Consider the following 16,622-nt stretch of genomic DNA (forward strand, 5'->3'; position numbering starts at 1 on the left):
TTTACTTTATTCTGAGAGGTCTTCAGATCTTAGAATAACATTCTGGACCCCAGTAGGGATGAATTGTGGCAGGTGTTCCAAATCTGTACGTGCTTGAAAAGGAGTCACATGTATGACGATATCACAACAAACATCCCAAAGAGATTGTACATCTGAAGAATAAAATATCCCTTTATGTGAGATCGGCCAGTTCTTTGAGGTTAGTAGTTGTGCTTTTGCCGAATCCATAAAAAATCATGAAATAGCCTAGGTGCGTTTTTATGAGGTGCGTTTACAAACACACCGACGCCTTCACTTATCTTGTACAGTCTTCACTGCAGCGTTACTTTATGTCATCATATTTTTGTATCTTTAATCACATTTCCCAGAAACTGGTAGCACCATACTATAGTGAAAAAAAACTGTCACCTTGGGTGTGATTAAACTTTCTGTCACTGCATTATACACTGCACAACAGAACGATGTTCCATTTGCGGGGCTCACCCAGGATTTATTCCTGCTGCGAGATGTAAACGGCAATTTGGATTAAGGAATACACACATTCTAATGTCCCAGTTCATTCCTTCATTTTCAGCCCAGTTTTTGACTATTTCACTTAAACTGTACAACTCTAGTTGGTGCAATAAAACATCAGTACAGAAGAAAACAGTTTATTAAATTTTTTCTCAGTATACTTCATAATAAGACGAAGTTTCACCGTACCCAATATCCATCCATCCATCCACCCATTTTCTAGCCACTTATCCTGGTTACAGTCATGAGAGTCATACTCAACAATTACATTTTAATAAAAACTAAAAATTTGAAATTAAATCATAGAAAGAAAAAAAAAATAACAGATTTCTCACCACTGCAGTATGAAACAGTATCATTATGGGTCTGAATTTAGTAGTTTAATAGAGACACTATGTCTATTTTAGAGACCCTTCAGTACTGAATTTACCTTAAAGTACCAGTTGTGGGTACTAGTCCCGCCATGCATAGTTACAGTGATACTTTAACTTTCCAAAATGATCAAAATATTTATGGACAGTTGACTTATTTGTAAGATATAGTGCTACAAAATCATGACCTGAAATCATCTCTTATTTCTTGAGAGTCTTTGTTAATTGACTGCTTTGCTCACTGTGAAATTCAATGAATCTCCTGTTTTTTCTGTTTAACTGAAAGCAATTGGCAGCTGCCTTGATACCCATCATTGGTCTTGGAGATGCATGACGTGTTCGTAATCGCTGTCACCTGGACACACAGACGGTGAAATGGTTGTGGAGGGGGTGGGCAGGGGGGCAGTGAGGAGTGAACGGGAAAAAAGATTGTTGATTCAGCTGGAAAGTAAATCAGGGAAACAGTGAAATCACCTCTAATACAGACAGAGCAAGTGAACTATTCAGCTACCTGTTCAAATTTCTTGGCCTTGTACTGATCTGACCCCTTCAGAAAGTGCAGCAAAATTATATCACAAAGAACTGTGCCCTAGAGACAATCAGAAGAGCAGGTTATCAGGCTTAATGGATAAAATAAATAAAAAGAACAGTAGGAATGTGTTTGTGCACGATATGTTTGCCTATAAAGTTGGTAAAACCAAAATTCATACCAGTCCTACTGAGGTAAAGGCTGCCACAAAATTGATGATTGCTGGAATCAAATTAAACTTCCCAGCCTGGCCAGCAAACCAAGAAACAGACAAAACATAATCATAGTACAATAAAAGTACTCACTCATACTCCATGCACTCAAATACAGTGAAATCTCTTGTATCCGGCAATGTTGGGACCAAGGTATTGTCAGCTAGTTCAGTTTTCTGGAGAGTTGAATATTACTCTTGAAAAACCCTGCATTGTAACAAATTTCTTATATTTACTTTAATCCTTTTTCACACACACACGCACACACACACACACACACACACACCTTTGTATTAATCTTTGTGGGGATCGACAAACAACCCCAGCACTGCCCTGATGTTAACCATAAGTAATCAAACAAAATTCAAGAGGTTTGGCATTATTTTTGGTGCGAAATGTTTCGTTTGCGTGTGCCACTATACGCATGTGCAGGAACTGACATATGCATTGCTCAATGCTTTTCTTTGTTTTAATATTTTTTGTTATTTTCTGTTTGTTCAGTGTGAATTGTAATATAATTGCCTTGTTACTTATTATTACGAATTTTAATTTTTTATATTGATGGTATAATTGTGCCGGTTACATAAACATGCCAGTTACTTGAATGCCAGATACATGAGCTTTTACTGTATAACTAGTTTTCTTCATATAATACTTCACATGTATCAACAGGGTGAGCAGAAAAAGTTAGATAACATGATTTATTTACCTGACCATGGACCAGCACATCAAATCTAATGGCATAGACTTTGAATAGTGAGCGATATTCCGTTCCATTCTCATTTGTGTAGTACTTGGCATACCTGTGAGGTCACAAGAGATAAGTCTGATAGCGTGGCATCCGTGAAGAAGGCTAATGTCAAATTTAAAACACTTTTTTTTAAAAAACTTTTAACACAGTCAATTCATTTGACAATTGAAAGTGTTTGCAAGATGTTCACATTTACACTACGTATTAGTCAATAGCCATATTCACTGTAGTTAAAAATGAAGTGCAATTCAATTCAGTTTTTTTTTTGTATAGGGCATTCTCACAATGTTACATTGTCTCAAAGCACTTTACATATTTCCTGCCCAAAAAGCCCCCAGTGAGCAGCCAGAGGCAACAGTGGCAGGGATAACTCCCAAGAAGGAAGAAACCTTGGGAGGGACCAGAATCAAAGGGGGCAGCCTATCTTCCAGGGGGCAGCAGAGGAAGCCCTAACCCTAACCAGACCCAAAGGGGGAGCCCGTCCTCCAGGGGGCAGCAGAGGAAGCCCTAACCCTAACCAGACCCAAAGGGGGAGCCCGTCCTCCAGGGGGCAGCAGAGGAAGCCCTAACCCTAACCAGACCCAAAGGGGGAGCCCGTCCTCCAGGGGGCAGCAGAGGAAGCCCTAACCCTAACCAGACCCAAAGGGGGAGCCCGTCCTCCAGGGGGCAGCAGAGGAAGCCCTAACCCTAACCAGACCCAAAGGGGGAGCCCGTCCTCCAGGGGGCAGCAGAGGAAGCCCTAACCCTAACCAGACCCAAAGGGGGAGCCCATCCTCCAGGGGGCAGCAGAGGAAGCCCTAACCCTAACCAGACCCAAAGGGGGAGCCCGTCCTCCAGGGGGCGGCAGAGGAAGCCCTAACCCTAACCAGACCCAAAGGGGGAGCCCATCCTCCAGGGGGCAGCAGAGGAAGCCCTAACCCTAACCAGACCCAAAGGGGGAGCCCGTCCTCCAGGGGGCAGCAGAGGAAGCCCTAACCCTAACCAGACCCAAAGGGGGAGCCCATCCTCCAGGGGGCAGCAGAGGAAGCCCTAACCCTAACCAGACCCAAAGGGGGAGCCCGTCCTCCAGGGGGCAGCAGAGGAAGCCCTAACCCTAACCAGACCCAAAGGGGGAGCCCGTCCTCCAGGGGGCAGCAGAGGAAGCCCTAACCCTAACCAGACCCAAAGGGGGAGCCCGTCCTCCAGGGGGCAGCAGAGGAAGCCCTAACCCTAACCAGACCCAAAGGGGGAGCCCGTCCTCCAGGGGGCAGCAGAGGAAGCCCTAACCCTAACCAGACCCAAAGGGGGAGCCCATCCTCCAGGGGGCAGCAGAGGAAGCCCTAACCCTAACCAGACCCAAAGGGGGAGCCCGTCCTCCAGGGGGCAGCAGAGGAAGCCCTAACCCTAACCAGACCCAAAGGGGGAGCCCGTCCTCCAGGGGGCAGCAGAGGAAGCCCTAACCCTAACCAGACCCAAAGGGGGAGCCCATCCTCCAGGGGGCAGCAGAGGAAGCCCTAACCCTAACCAGACCCAAAGGGGGAGCCCGTCCTCCAGGGGGCAGCAGAGGAAGCCCTAACCCTAACCAGACCCAAAGGGGGAGCCCATCCTCCAGGGGGCAGCAGAGGAAGCCCTAACCCTAACCAGACCCAAAGGGGGAGCCCGTCCTCCAGGGGGCAGCAGAGGAAGCCCTAACCCTAACCAGACCCAAAGGGGGAGCCCGTCCTCCAGGGGGCAGCAGAGGAAGTGCAGAGTTGTCTAAGATGAGGATGACGCATGACTCAGAGGTCAGGCAGAATGCTACCTAAAGTTGTAGCCCTTGGAGACATTGTTTCGTTGTGACAGCGCATCAAGGCGATTGAAGGTGTAGGTGGGGTTACAGTGCTCCTCTGACCAATCCAAGTCACACAGCCAGCCAATCTTTATCCCAATCACGCCACCCTGTGGGCAAAAGTGTACACACAGGCTGAGTCCATAGCTATAGAGACGAAAGGATGAAATGTGCATAATAGGCAGCGTTGCTCACCTCTTGGGCGATCGCCGAGAAGTTCTGATTGGCATAGTGGAGCACATCCCTCACCTTAAAAATTGGGCAGTAGATGTTGTCTTGCATGTCAAAGTTACACTTCTGTATGTATTTTTCAGTGATGTTTGTCAAAAAATTACCCCTGAGAGTGGAGGAGGACACTGGGGGGTCAAAAACACTTCTCAACATGTCAAAGGATTCATGCGCAGTGTCCACATTACTGTGATCGTGCTGCAGACACAAGCTAAGCACCATTGGCACTGGGTCACTAAGGTGCATTTAACTCTAGAATTAGAATTTAATGATCAGTGGTCATTGTTGACACACCACAGCACACAACAACGAAACGTGTCCTCTGCATTTAACCCATATGTGACATTGTGACACAGCAGGGGGCAGCTAAATCAGAACCCAGGGAACAGTGCATGGCACCTTGGTCAGGGATTCGAACCTGCAACCTTTCAATTACAAGTGCACTTCCCTAACCATTAAGCTACCACTATCACACCTACCCAGGGGTCAAAGTGACCGCAAAGGCACACGTCAAGTGACTTCTCAGAGTAACGTAATTATTGTAGGAGTGCATAAGAGTTAAGCTATAAATGATGCTTGTGAAAAGGGTTTAAACCAATGAAAGTAATCTGCAAGGTTTACTGTTATTGTTATAGTATAATAACTGACAATTTCACATTGCTACAAGTGGAATTACTGCGTCATAGAAAGACAGCAAACACCAGGTTTGTAGAGGCTGAGGTTAGCAAGGGAAAGAAGCTCATGTTAGCTGAAAGCTAACCACACCCAGTGAGGGTAAGTCACAATGGTGGACTGACTTGCTGAAGTCGAAGGTGGGAAAGCGGATGCTATTTTTGATGAAGATGGTGAAGTTCTCCACTTCCATTATGGGACGCCTGCGACAGAGAGAGTCAATCAGAAAGGAACGTGGTGGGTCCAGAGACACCTTGGCATGGAATTTTGAAAATGTTACGATTAAACTACCTTTGGGGGGGTTGTCACTGAGGGCTGCACCAAACTTACGTGTCTGTGGCGGAAACTTCGGTGGGACACCAGCCCCTCACCTCGCAGCAAAGACTGGAGGAGTTACATTCCACACACCTGCCAGTTATTATGCCTGAGCGAGGGGGGGTCACAAACCAGTGAGAGAATAAGAGCGAGGGGGGTGGGATCAGCGCGATAGAAAGAAAGGACGAGAAATGACTGTGCAATGAGGGGACTACGGACCTAGTACTGTGTTTGAACCCACCGACGACACAATGAAACAAAACTGCTAACATGTACTAGATTCATCGGAATTTACATTTTATTTATTTAGTAAATGTTTTTATTCAAAGCAACATTTTGAGAATGCAGGGTCAGATAGTGTAATTCAGTGAAAGTCCAGACCGGGATTTTGTTTCAACCAAACAGTTGAGCATAAAGAGTTAGTCACAGAGTACTCAACTGGTTGGTTGAAATAAAATCCCGGTCTAGACTTTTACTCTCTAGACCTGAATTACCCAACTCTGTGAATAAATAACAAAAGCTAAATTCTGTGAGAGATTTCACTTACCATTATCTGATCGACTCATGTATTTCATGCAGTCTTCAGTCTTGTTGCAGCTATACTTTGTCTGAACATATACAAACATTGGGGTTAACCTTGGAACAACATAACTAACATCTATGAAAAAACACAACGCACTGATAAAATATAAGGGCACAACAATGGAAGAACCCTAAACCAGGATTCAGCAGACGTGTTTACATACGGTCAAAGGCCAGTATATTAGGTACACCTCCTTGTTAACCTGAACAGCCTAATCCATACTGTGCAGATAAGCATTAGAAATAATGAAGTGTGAGATCTCAGTGATTTTAAACAAGGTGTGATCATTGGTGTCAGCTAAAGTGGTTTCAGATAAACCACAATGTGTAGAGCAGTGTCGGCTGGCCCATAGGGGGCGCTCAGGCGCTGCCCTCCCAGATGTGGGGGGAAATATAAAATGTATAAAATTTGATCAATGTCAGTTTTACTTAATATTGTGTGCCTACATGCAATCTGAATTATTTAAACAACATTTCCACCAACGGACTCATTTAACAGTGAATTTCCACCGACAGATTTCCACCAATCATTTCTCTTCTTGGGCGCTCATTAAAGCGCCCCAGAAGCGCAGCGAAATAGCCAATCGTGTATGGTTGCTAGCCAAAAATAATAAGGATTTGTCCTATCAGCATCGTCAATCAAATCAGCTAATCAAATTAAATGGTTTTGGGGCGCTGGAAATTTCGCCCCTGCTACAGAAAATGCAGGAAAGCTTTGGATTGATCTCAGGTCAGTCAGTCAGAGAGAGATGATGGCGATGACGACAGTTGAGGGGCAGCTTCCACCAAATTCGGTGAGATCGTTATTGAATTACCCTTTTGCGAGAAGGACAATGGTGGAAAAAATCCACGGAGCTGGGACCCGACAAGCGGAAATAAATATCACCCAGCCAACTAAGGAAATTAAATTATGATTGTGAAATTGTTGTCATTTTCTGACTGTTCATTTCAATGCTTTTACTGGACTAGGAAAGGAAATCTATCGGTAGCCCCACCAAGATTTTTTTTCACCAGCTGCCACTGGTGTAGAGTTTACAGAGAATGGTGTAATATACAAAAAAACACCCAGTGAATTGGACTTCTGGAGCTAAAAACACCCAGTGAATTGGACTTCTGGAGCTAAAAACACCCAGTGAATTGGACTTCTGGAGCTGAAAACACCCTGATAATGAGAAGAATTATCAGACTGGTTAAAGTTAAGAGGAAGGCCTGAAGTGCAGCTCATTGTAGCAGAAGTGTGCAGAAACGGTTCCCTGCATGCATGTCTCCCCAACCCTGAAATGATAAAGGATGTAAAAGTGGGTCCTAACTGACACTTGTAGATGTCCCTCATAATGTGGCCACTGTGGTTTATACTTGGTGAGCTGGCTGACCAATTTAACACAGCTAAGCAGCTAATGATATGTTTTCACATGACAGTTTGATGATATAAATTAAACTGTTTTGATAGGCTGGCCACGCATGACCAACTGACGTGTACGTCCATGGGCTCTGCATGAAGAAGAGCCCGTGTGGAATGTCAATCAAAGCTGAAGTTCAGCTTGTGCTCAGTATGGCTCAGGGGCAGTAAGATTAAGGTAAACATACATATGGACAGGAACCTCGGAACTGGCGTTTTGTGGTGATGAGTCTTGTGGTGATGCAGAACACAGAGGTGCCCTGTCAAACAGACAGAGAAGAAAGGGTTCATTCCAGCACATGACACACTAAAGCAGAGCTACTACCAGAGAGGGCCTTGTTGTTTCGGGGGCCCCACTCAAAAAAAATCACATCCCCCCCCCCCCCCCTGCCATGTTTCATAGACTAAATAAATAGCTAGTGAGTAGAGTCATAAGACCACAGTTAGTTAGCTGGTTAGCGGAACACACTTCTTTGGCATATCCTAAATGAAAAATGTGCTTATTTAATATTTAATGTACTAACCATGTTAGTGATTTTGTGGCCTACAGGGGGCCCCAAACCTCGGGGCCCCCAAAGCTCAGGGGCCCCACATGAAATGTGTGGCTTGAGTGGTGGTAAACACCCCCACTGGGAATTACACATTCCCTGTCATAAAGACATGTAAAATGTCGTCGTAGTAGATTGTAATACAGAATTTACACCGATGCCACTGACCTCTGGGGGTGACATTAAATCCGTTATGTCCATGACTTTGTCGTCATAGATGCCACCGCCTTTCACCTTCGTCGTGACTGAGGACTCGATGGCTGTGTCCTGTAGCTGGTAGGCTTTTTCATGCAGGAATACCCAGCTAGAACAGTAGTTTGGTGTAGGACGCCACATGGGGAGAAGGAAACCCGGAAGAATGAGTGAGCAGAGGGACCAAGGGCATTTGATTCAATCAGGCATAATAACCAGTGAGCAGGATTCATCCATACTTCTCCTTAAAGGGACAGCAGAAATTGTTTAATTTGGCTTCAACTCCAAATTGATTGAATGTATTCATTTACTTTACACCTCCCCAGTAGCATGGGTTCATACCAGTAGCATTCATTGCGCCCCTTTCCAGCCAAGGCTGCCCTCTTTCTCCTCTTTTATTTGCCCTTCCCGTTGAGCCCCTGGCTGTCTGTCATCGCGATGGGGAAAGTTTCAAAGCCATCACCTGGTTTGGTGTCAGTCATAAACGCTCACTTCATGCAGATGACCTCCTCCTGTACATATCCAAAACCACGTCCTCTCTTCTGCAGTTCTTAATGTCCTGAATCAGCTTGGATATTTCACAAGATATAAATTAAACTTTCGTAACAGTGACCTTTCTCCCATTAATCACTTAGCTGAAGAACTCCTCCAGTCTCTCTTTCCTTTTAAAAAGGTTATAGAAGGTCTCAGATACCTGGGGGTCTTCATAACCAAGTCATGTTTGCTAAGAACTTCCTCTTAGATGAGCTGAAGTTATCCTCAGTCAGTCAGGCCTCCCTTCCTCTTCCATTGGTGGGTCGAGTTAATGTCATACCAAAAATTTTATACATTCTTCAACATATTCCAGTTCTTATTAATAAATCCTTCTTCTTTAACTTGAACCAGCCTGTAAATCCATTCTTATGGGCCGATAAGCCTGCACATATTGGGGGGGGTGCAGCTCTCCAACTCCCCAAGGGAATGGGAGGCTTTGCACTGCATAACTTCCATCACTACTATACTGGGCCAGTAACATCAGCCAGCTACTCTTATGGATTATTAACCCAGACTCTGAACCCCCCCTCTAGGTTCCTCACGGCTGTCACTCCATTCAGCCATTGGCTCCCAGTTATTCTTAACAATCAAGACCATTACAGACAACCCCATTGTTAAGGAACACCATCAAAATTTGTACCCAGTTTAGGGCCCATTCCAGCCTGCATAGGTCCTCAATCTTAGCCCCCTATCATAAATAATCACAGAGTTTTTTTTTAAGTTTTTTCTTCTGATTCAGCCTTCCAGTTATGGACCAAAAATGGCCTGACTATTATCAGAGACTCTGCAACAAATATGTTTTCCCTTCCTTTGCTAACTTGGCAGATAAATTCATTCTTCCTAAAATACACCTCTTCCGCATTTTTCAAATGAGGCATTTTATACAAAAACTATATCCCCCCTTTCACAGTCCCTGACCAGGTTCCACAACTCTCTTATCCTTGGATCACCACAGAAAAGCAACTTCTTTCAACTTATATATGAATCCATTCTCTCTCGATTAACCTTAGGCCCACTGCTGGTCTAAAAAGTTCATGGCAAAAAGAACTAAGGTGTGATATTGCTGATGAGACCCAGCATGTGATATCGCTGATGAGACCTAGGATGTGATATCGCTGATGAGACCTAGGATGTGATATCGCTGATGAGACCTAGGATGTGATATCGCTGATGAGACCTAGGATGTGATATCGCTGATGAGACCTAGGATGTGACATCGCTGATGAGACCTAGGATGTGATATCGCTGATGAGACCTAGCATGTGATATCGCTGATGAGACCTAGCATGTGATATCGCTGATGAGACCTAGCAAGTGATATCGTTGATGAGACCTAGGATGTGATAACGCTGATGAGACCTAGCATGTGATATCGCTGATGAGACCTAGCATGTGATATCGCTGATGAGACCTAGGATGTGATATCGCTGATGAGACCTAGCATGTGATATCGCTGATGAGACCTAGCATGTGATATCGCTGATGAGACCTAGCATGTGATATCGCTGATGAGACCTAGCATGTGATATCGCTGATGAGACCTAGCATGTGATATCGCTGATGAGACCTAGGATGAGATATCGCTGATGAGACCTAGGATGAGATATCGCTGATGAGACCTAGCATGTGATATCGCTGATGAGACCTAGCATGTGATATCGCTGATGAGACCTAGGATGAGATATCGCTGATGAGACCTAGGATGAGATATCGCTGATGAGACCTAGCATGTGATATCGCTGACCACGGTCTTAAGCTGAATCACTCTTCTTCCATACAGGCTAGGCATGCCCTTTTACTATGTAAAGGCAAGGATTCACCCAAGGAGAAATGATACCTGTGAGAGGTTAAGCAATCACCTGCTGGAACAGTTAAGCCGGTCTTGCCCGAGACCATCTGTATTTTGGTGTGAGATATTCGACACTCGTAAATGAGGTTATGACCTACAGCCCCCTGCCTGCCTGATTTGGGATCCCTCCTGAGCCCAACACACCTACAGCCACAGGGCACATTATGGGTATTGCTACTTTACCGGCCAGGCGACTTAACCTTCTCTAATGGAAGCAAACTTCCCCTCCCGCCCACAAGCGATGGCTCCAAGAATTATGGCATTGTGTCAAACCGAAAAAATTAAGATTCTCACTGAAAGGCTCCCTTAAACCCTTCTATAAAGCTTGGAACCACTTCTCAGAACATATTGGTATTCTGACTAGCAAAATTAAATTGGACTAGTCATGCAATCAAAGCCACAGTAGTCAAAACCCACATCTATGCCCTGTTATATATGTACTTTAATCCAACTGTATTCATTCATTCATTTCTTTTTCAACTTGTTTTTAGTTGATTTATTTGTTATGATTTTATTTCATTTTCTTTTCTAGGTTCTTGCACACTCACCATCCCATTTAATATTTCAGGGTGTGATAAGGGTGGGGGTTAGTATTAGTGGAGGAAGGACGGAGTTAAGGATTTGTAGCATTTAATAGATTTGGGCATGATCAATGATTAATGACTAGGACTAATGCGATTATATTGTGCTTCATGTTCTACTCTATAAATATACCACTGCAAAAACCCAATAAAGAGATTTAAAAAAATAATAATAACCCTTCTGATAATTTGCAATAAAGAAGCTGTGTAAGCAATCAGAAGGTAATGTTCAGTTATGCAATTTATTAGGCGTTTTACCCACTTTATTAGGCGTTTTACTTTTCATTTAGGATTTTGTACGAAAAACAAGGCAAAATTCCTTAGATGCACTCACACACACTCCATTGAGGTACTGACCCAACAAAGTAGACGATGATAAGAAGCTGAACGGTGCGATTGATGATGCCCAGGGTCCAGCTCTTGACCACAACAGATTTTGTCGTCTCATACGTGAAGAACTTCGAGGCGCAGCCAAGCATCCTGGAGCCAGAGAGGGGAAACGATGATGAAAAATCTGACAGCTTTGCAGCCTTGAGTCTCTCATCGTTTATGAGGGTTGAAACTGCAAAAGGTTCAGCTGCTTTGCTCACCTGCACCTGTGTATACTGGACGTCATAAATCCCTTGTCTTCTGTCAATGCCTCTTTCTCCTTATTGTCAATATTCTGCACGCTACAAAAGGTAAAAATAAAAGGGTTCCATACAATCACTTTGTAATCACCCAGTTCTCTTTTGCTTAGAGAGAATAATAAGTGCTGCCTTGGTCTCCCGTCTTTTAATTGCCAAAAGAAAACAAAGCTCTCGCTTCTCTTCTCCGCTCCACCTCTGCTTTATCTCTCTTGTCTAACCACAGCTCTCCAGACTCTATCCTCCGCCCATGCCCGCCCTCTGACTGTCTCTGTCATCTTCCCCTGCTTCCCTGGAGCTTTCGATCTCCATCTGTCTCATCTGGCTTCCTTTTCATGTCACGCACAGCCTTGTCCTGGAGTGAGATGGACGTGGACAGGGAACACAGATGCCAAGCTTAAAGAGCTTTCTTAGTGGTCTTAGGGCACCAATTAGACACCCAACAGGTAACCTTCATACCACGTCTAAACATCTGAAGACACTTTAGAGCTGTACCTAGAAGTATTCTATTCTATTCTATTCTATTCTATTCTATTCTATCAAATCAAATGAAATCAAATCAAATCAAATCAAATCAAATCAAATCAAATCTAACGTAATCTAATCTAATCTAATCTGTATAGTGCTTTTATTAAGGAGCATTGTCATTCCATAAACTGAAAAACACTGAGCAACATCCATAGATGAGCTGTAAGCCATGGTTTCATGAAATTAAGAAGTCTTCATTTCAAGAAAGTATGTCATGATTATGTGATGTTAAGCCATTCTCTTGTCATATTAAGTCATAGTTTCCTATGAATGACTGTCTTCTATGCAATACTATGCTTAGGGCCTTAACCAATCAATCAATCAACCAATCAACCAATCAATCAATCAATCTATCTATCTATCTATCTATCTATCTATCTATCTATCTATCTGTCTATCTATCTATCTATCTAAGAATCACAACAATTCTGGTGGTATATTACATCTGCATAAAAAGCCAACTTCTACAGCACTTTTCCAGTACTGATTCTTTCCGGACTTTGGGAGGAAACCAGAGCATTCACACGGAGGTCAGGCAGAGAAACGCCTCACACTCAGAGCACGCTGTCCTTAGCGAAGTCGCCTCAGGCTGCAGGAGGCCGGCATTCCTTTCGCCGCTCTGGCTCTACGTGTGTGGAGTTTGCATGTTCTCCCCGTGTCGCTGTGGGGTCTCCTCCGATTTCTCCCCCACCGCTCAAAAATATGCTGAGGTTAATTGGAGTTACAAAATTGTCCACAGGTGTGCATGAGTGAGTGACCGGTGTGTGAGTGAGAATGGTGTGTGAGTGATCGGTGTGTGAGTGACTGATGTTTGAGTGACTGGTGTGTGAGTGAATGTGTGTGAGTGAATGGTGTGTCAGTGAATGTGTGTCAGTGAATGTGTGTGAGTGACTGATGTGTGAGTGAGTGGTGTGTGAGTGAATGGTGTGTGAGTGAGTGGTGTGTGAGTGAGTGGTGTGTGAGTGAATGGTGTGTGAGTGAGTGGTGTGTGAGTGAATGGTGTGTGAGTGAATGTGTGTGAGTGAATGGTGTGTGAGTGACCGGTGTGTGAGTGACCGGTGTGTAAGTGACTGGTGTGTGAGTGAGTGGTGTGTGAGTGAATGGTGTGTGAGTGAATGGTGTGTGAGTGAGTGGTGTGTCAGTGAATGGTGTGTGAGTGAATGGTGTGTGAGTGAATGTGTGTGAGTGAATGGTGTGTGAGTGACCGGTGTGTGAGTGACCGGTGTGTAAGTGACTGGTGTGTGAGTGAGTGGTGTGTGAGTGAATGGTGTGTGAGTGAATGGTGTGTGAGTGAGTGGTGTGTGAGTGAATGGTGTGTGAGTGAGTGATGTGTGAGTGAGTGGTGTGTGAGTGTGCCCTGTGATGGGTTGGTGGCTCATCCTGAATTATTCCCTGTCTTGTGCTCATGGTTTCTGGGACAGGCTCCGTACCCCCACGACCCTGCATAGCTCTAGAGGTTATGTAAAATGTATGAATGAAGAATCTTCTGCCTCCCCAGTTCTCCTCACATCACACTCTTCCATCTCTGTCGCTTCTTCGTACCTTCATCCGACTAACCAAAACATTTCGCTTGCTGGATCCCACAGATCTGAAGAACATACTCATTAGTGACTCGAGGCAGTTGCAGTCGTGTGCAGAGCATCTACTGTACACTGTTATCTGCCCCAACTACTAAAAGTGTCTAATGAGGCAATAAAAGTACTCAGCTACATTTCATGCAATCTGAACTCCGTGCTCTTTCACCTCTGACTAATTAGATGTAGGGAGCAATTTAGCAGTGAATTTAGAGAGGAAAGAAGAGGTATGTCCATAATAGAGAAAGCATGCATACCACCCGTCAGTATATAAGATTCTAACAGGTCTGGATGCTGTTCAGCCAAATGGAATAATCTTCCTGTGTGTAGCGGAAGTGAAAACCTTGGGCTCCTTTAAATCAGAGCTAGATAAGACTTTAACAACTCTGAGCTGTTAGTTGAGTTCTCCCCAAACAAGCTTGATGGGCCGAATGGCCTCCTCTCGTTTGTAAATTTCTTATGTTTTTATAAAACAAACATGCACTTATGATTATTATGATTATTATTGTGATGAGTGAAGGTCATGATGATGATGGTAATAACCTTGCCACTTTGGATATCTAACACTAAAGTTCATATCAAGGCAAATTTCACATGCAAATGCAGCCCAGTTCACAGTGACAGTGCTGGTAATCTAACATTATGCAGTAGTACGTACTATACTTAAGATCAACAAGCCCACAAGAATACCGGGATAGACACTGAATTCTCAGTAGTCTGACACTAATGTGCTGTCTACACAACAGAAAATCACAGAATTGCTCACCGGTCAACTAAGACATGCGATGAACAGCCTCTCTAATAGAATTCCCATAAATAAGGAACTCAAAGGCGGAGAATGTGGGGGAAGTGGATGATTTTACTCACTAAAAGACCATTAGAAATCCATTAAATCTAGACGTTAATCTTCTGCAAGGGAGTTGGAGAGAAGGAAAAAAAAGAATAAAATGGACGGAAGTGGTCTAGGGCCAGTGGAACGTTGTGAAAAATCAACTCATTACGGCAATACCAGATTCGAGCAGGTCAACTTGCTAGGCCCACAAAAAGACGAGTTTCAATGGAGCTTCAATCACATCCAGCACAAAGGCTGCAAACAGGAAGCAGCCCTTCTGACCAAATGAGGCTGGCCCACGTCTGCTCGACATCCACGCTGACTTCTGTATACTTTCTGTTATCACACAGCTTTGCACACAGGTGCAGGAAAGAATCTTACCAAAGCGGCTTTGCTGGAAGAGCCAGTGGAGGTCCAGTTATGTATTGTCATATTTTTTCCCAGAATGGAAGCCGTCCAGACATTTTCCTAAAGGTCACCTTGAGAAATCCCAATCCAGGTACAGCAGTGAGCAAGCCGGATATGAACCCATGTTTTACCTTGAATCCTGATAGGGACATAACTACAAATGTAGCCGAACAGAATCAAAGACGCCTGGTAGCAGGCTGTGCATAATTGAACTGTTGTCGTTCAAGATGCTTCATTCAACTTCAATTTGTATAAATTGGCATAGTGTTTTGATTGGAAGTAATAATAATAAATAATAATAATAATCTCCATACTGTTTCTGCAGTACAGGTTGATGGTGTATAATGATAATTTTTCCCAAAGATAGAAAAATACAAAATATAGTAACATCCACCTTGCATTAAAGTCACAAAGAGTGGTTCTCACCACGTAATTCCATCAGGAGCCGGACTGAGTAAACCACTCTGCAAAGGGAGGTATGGGAAGCCATTAGTGCAGACACAGGTCACCGAGTCTGGACCAGAATCTTACATCCATCATTTTCTCATTATTATTAACAATATGGCCCCATTCCTTGGCCACAAAAAGTCATCAGACAGGAACCAAGCCCACTTTGCAGGGGATGTTTTATTGTATTAATTGCTGTTTATCATTCATTTTAACATAGTTATTTGACTGGATTTCCCAAAAGCTATACCTTCATACTCCCTCAAGACAGAACTGGGTCTTGATCCAGTACTACTTATATCTTCATGTCCTCCCCAGAAGAATAGAGGAACCCAGTCATCTGCTGTTCCTGAAATGGGAAACATCGCACTGCAAATATATTTCACCTGGTTAAGAAAAGTTTCCCCGACTAAGCCCTGCTCAACAGGACCAATGGGTAGAGACAGTTAGCCATCTCAAAGTTACTCCATGATGCCCCGGGGGAAAGGGAGGCAAACACTCCCATTACTGCCCATGTCAATGCCATTTTTTGTGGCAGTATTACTGGAATCAACAGTTTGAAACATCTGTTTCTCTCAAGCTGACTGAATGACGTGTTGGACAAAAATAACATACATTAGCAATGAGTTAGAAGTCCAGGCCGGCTTCCTGTCCTCACTTTCATGTTTCTTCATCTAATGAGCCTTTCCCTGCCCCCTCCCATGCTTGAAAACCACACTGTAAATCATAGCCCCCCCCCCCCCAATAAGAAACCACAACTACCAATAATGGATGTCAGTTCACTGGAGCAGGGGGTGTTTTTATGAGACGGATATGGACGAAGGTGGGTTAACTCAAGGCCGGGGAAGTTATGAGCGCGTATCAGCGTGAGGGCTGACGAGCCCCAACAGGCACATAAAATGATGAACAGCAGTTCAGACAGCAAAAAAAGATGACAGCGGAGAGTGAAAACATTCATAAAGAGGAGTTCTGAGTGTTCATAGGTCTGAGTGGTCAGACTTTCAGCGTGTACATCAACTATGGAACTTAAAGTTAAACTTGCTTAAATAAATATTTGATAATTCGATTTGGCGAATTCTGCGATGTCGGATGGACATTGAAGACTCTCCAGAGGCACCATAGTA

At 44.0% G+C, this 16,622-nt stretch overlaps 1 protein-coding gene across 1 annotated transcript; it reads right to left on the minus strand.

Annotated features, from left to right (window-relative positions):
- Positions 1-615: 615 nt before the first annotated feature.
- Positions 616-11,949, minus strand: LOC111834179 (P2X purinoceptor 3-like). The gene is made up of 13 exons (XM_023793200.2): positions 11,674-11,949; positions 11,441-11,563; positions 8,096-8,231; positions 7,568-7,639; positions 5,946-6,006; positions 5,414-5,507; positions 5,209-5,286; positions 4,379-4,520; positions 4,157-4,293; positions 2,335-2,428; positions 1,595-1,660; positions 1,396-1,473; positions 616-1,239 (listed from the first exon to the last, which is right to left on the minus strand). Exons 1-13 carry the CDS (start codon positions 11,697-11,699, stop codon positions 1,135-1,137), a joined length of 1,212 nt encoding a protein of 403 aa, XP_023648968.1. The 5' UTR covers positions 11,700-11,949; the 3' UTR covers positions 616-1,134.
- Positions 11,950-16,622: the final 4,673 nt, after the last annotated feature.

Source organism: Paramormyrops kingsleyae, chromosome 12 (assembly GCF_048594095.1).
Source record: "Paramormyrops kingsleyae isolate MSU_618 chromosome 12, PKINGS_0.4, whole genome shotgun sequence".
NCBI classification, from domain to species: Eukaryota; Metazoa; Chordata; class Actinopteri; order Osteoglossiformes; family Mormyridae; genus Paramormyrops; species Paramormyrops kingsleyae.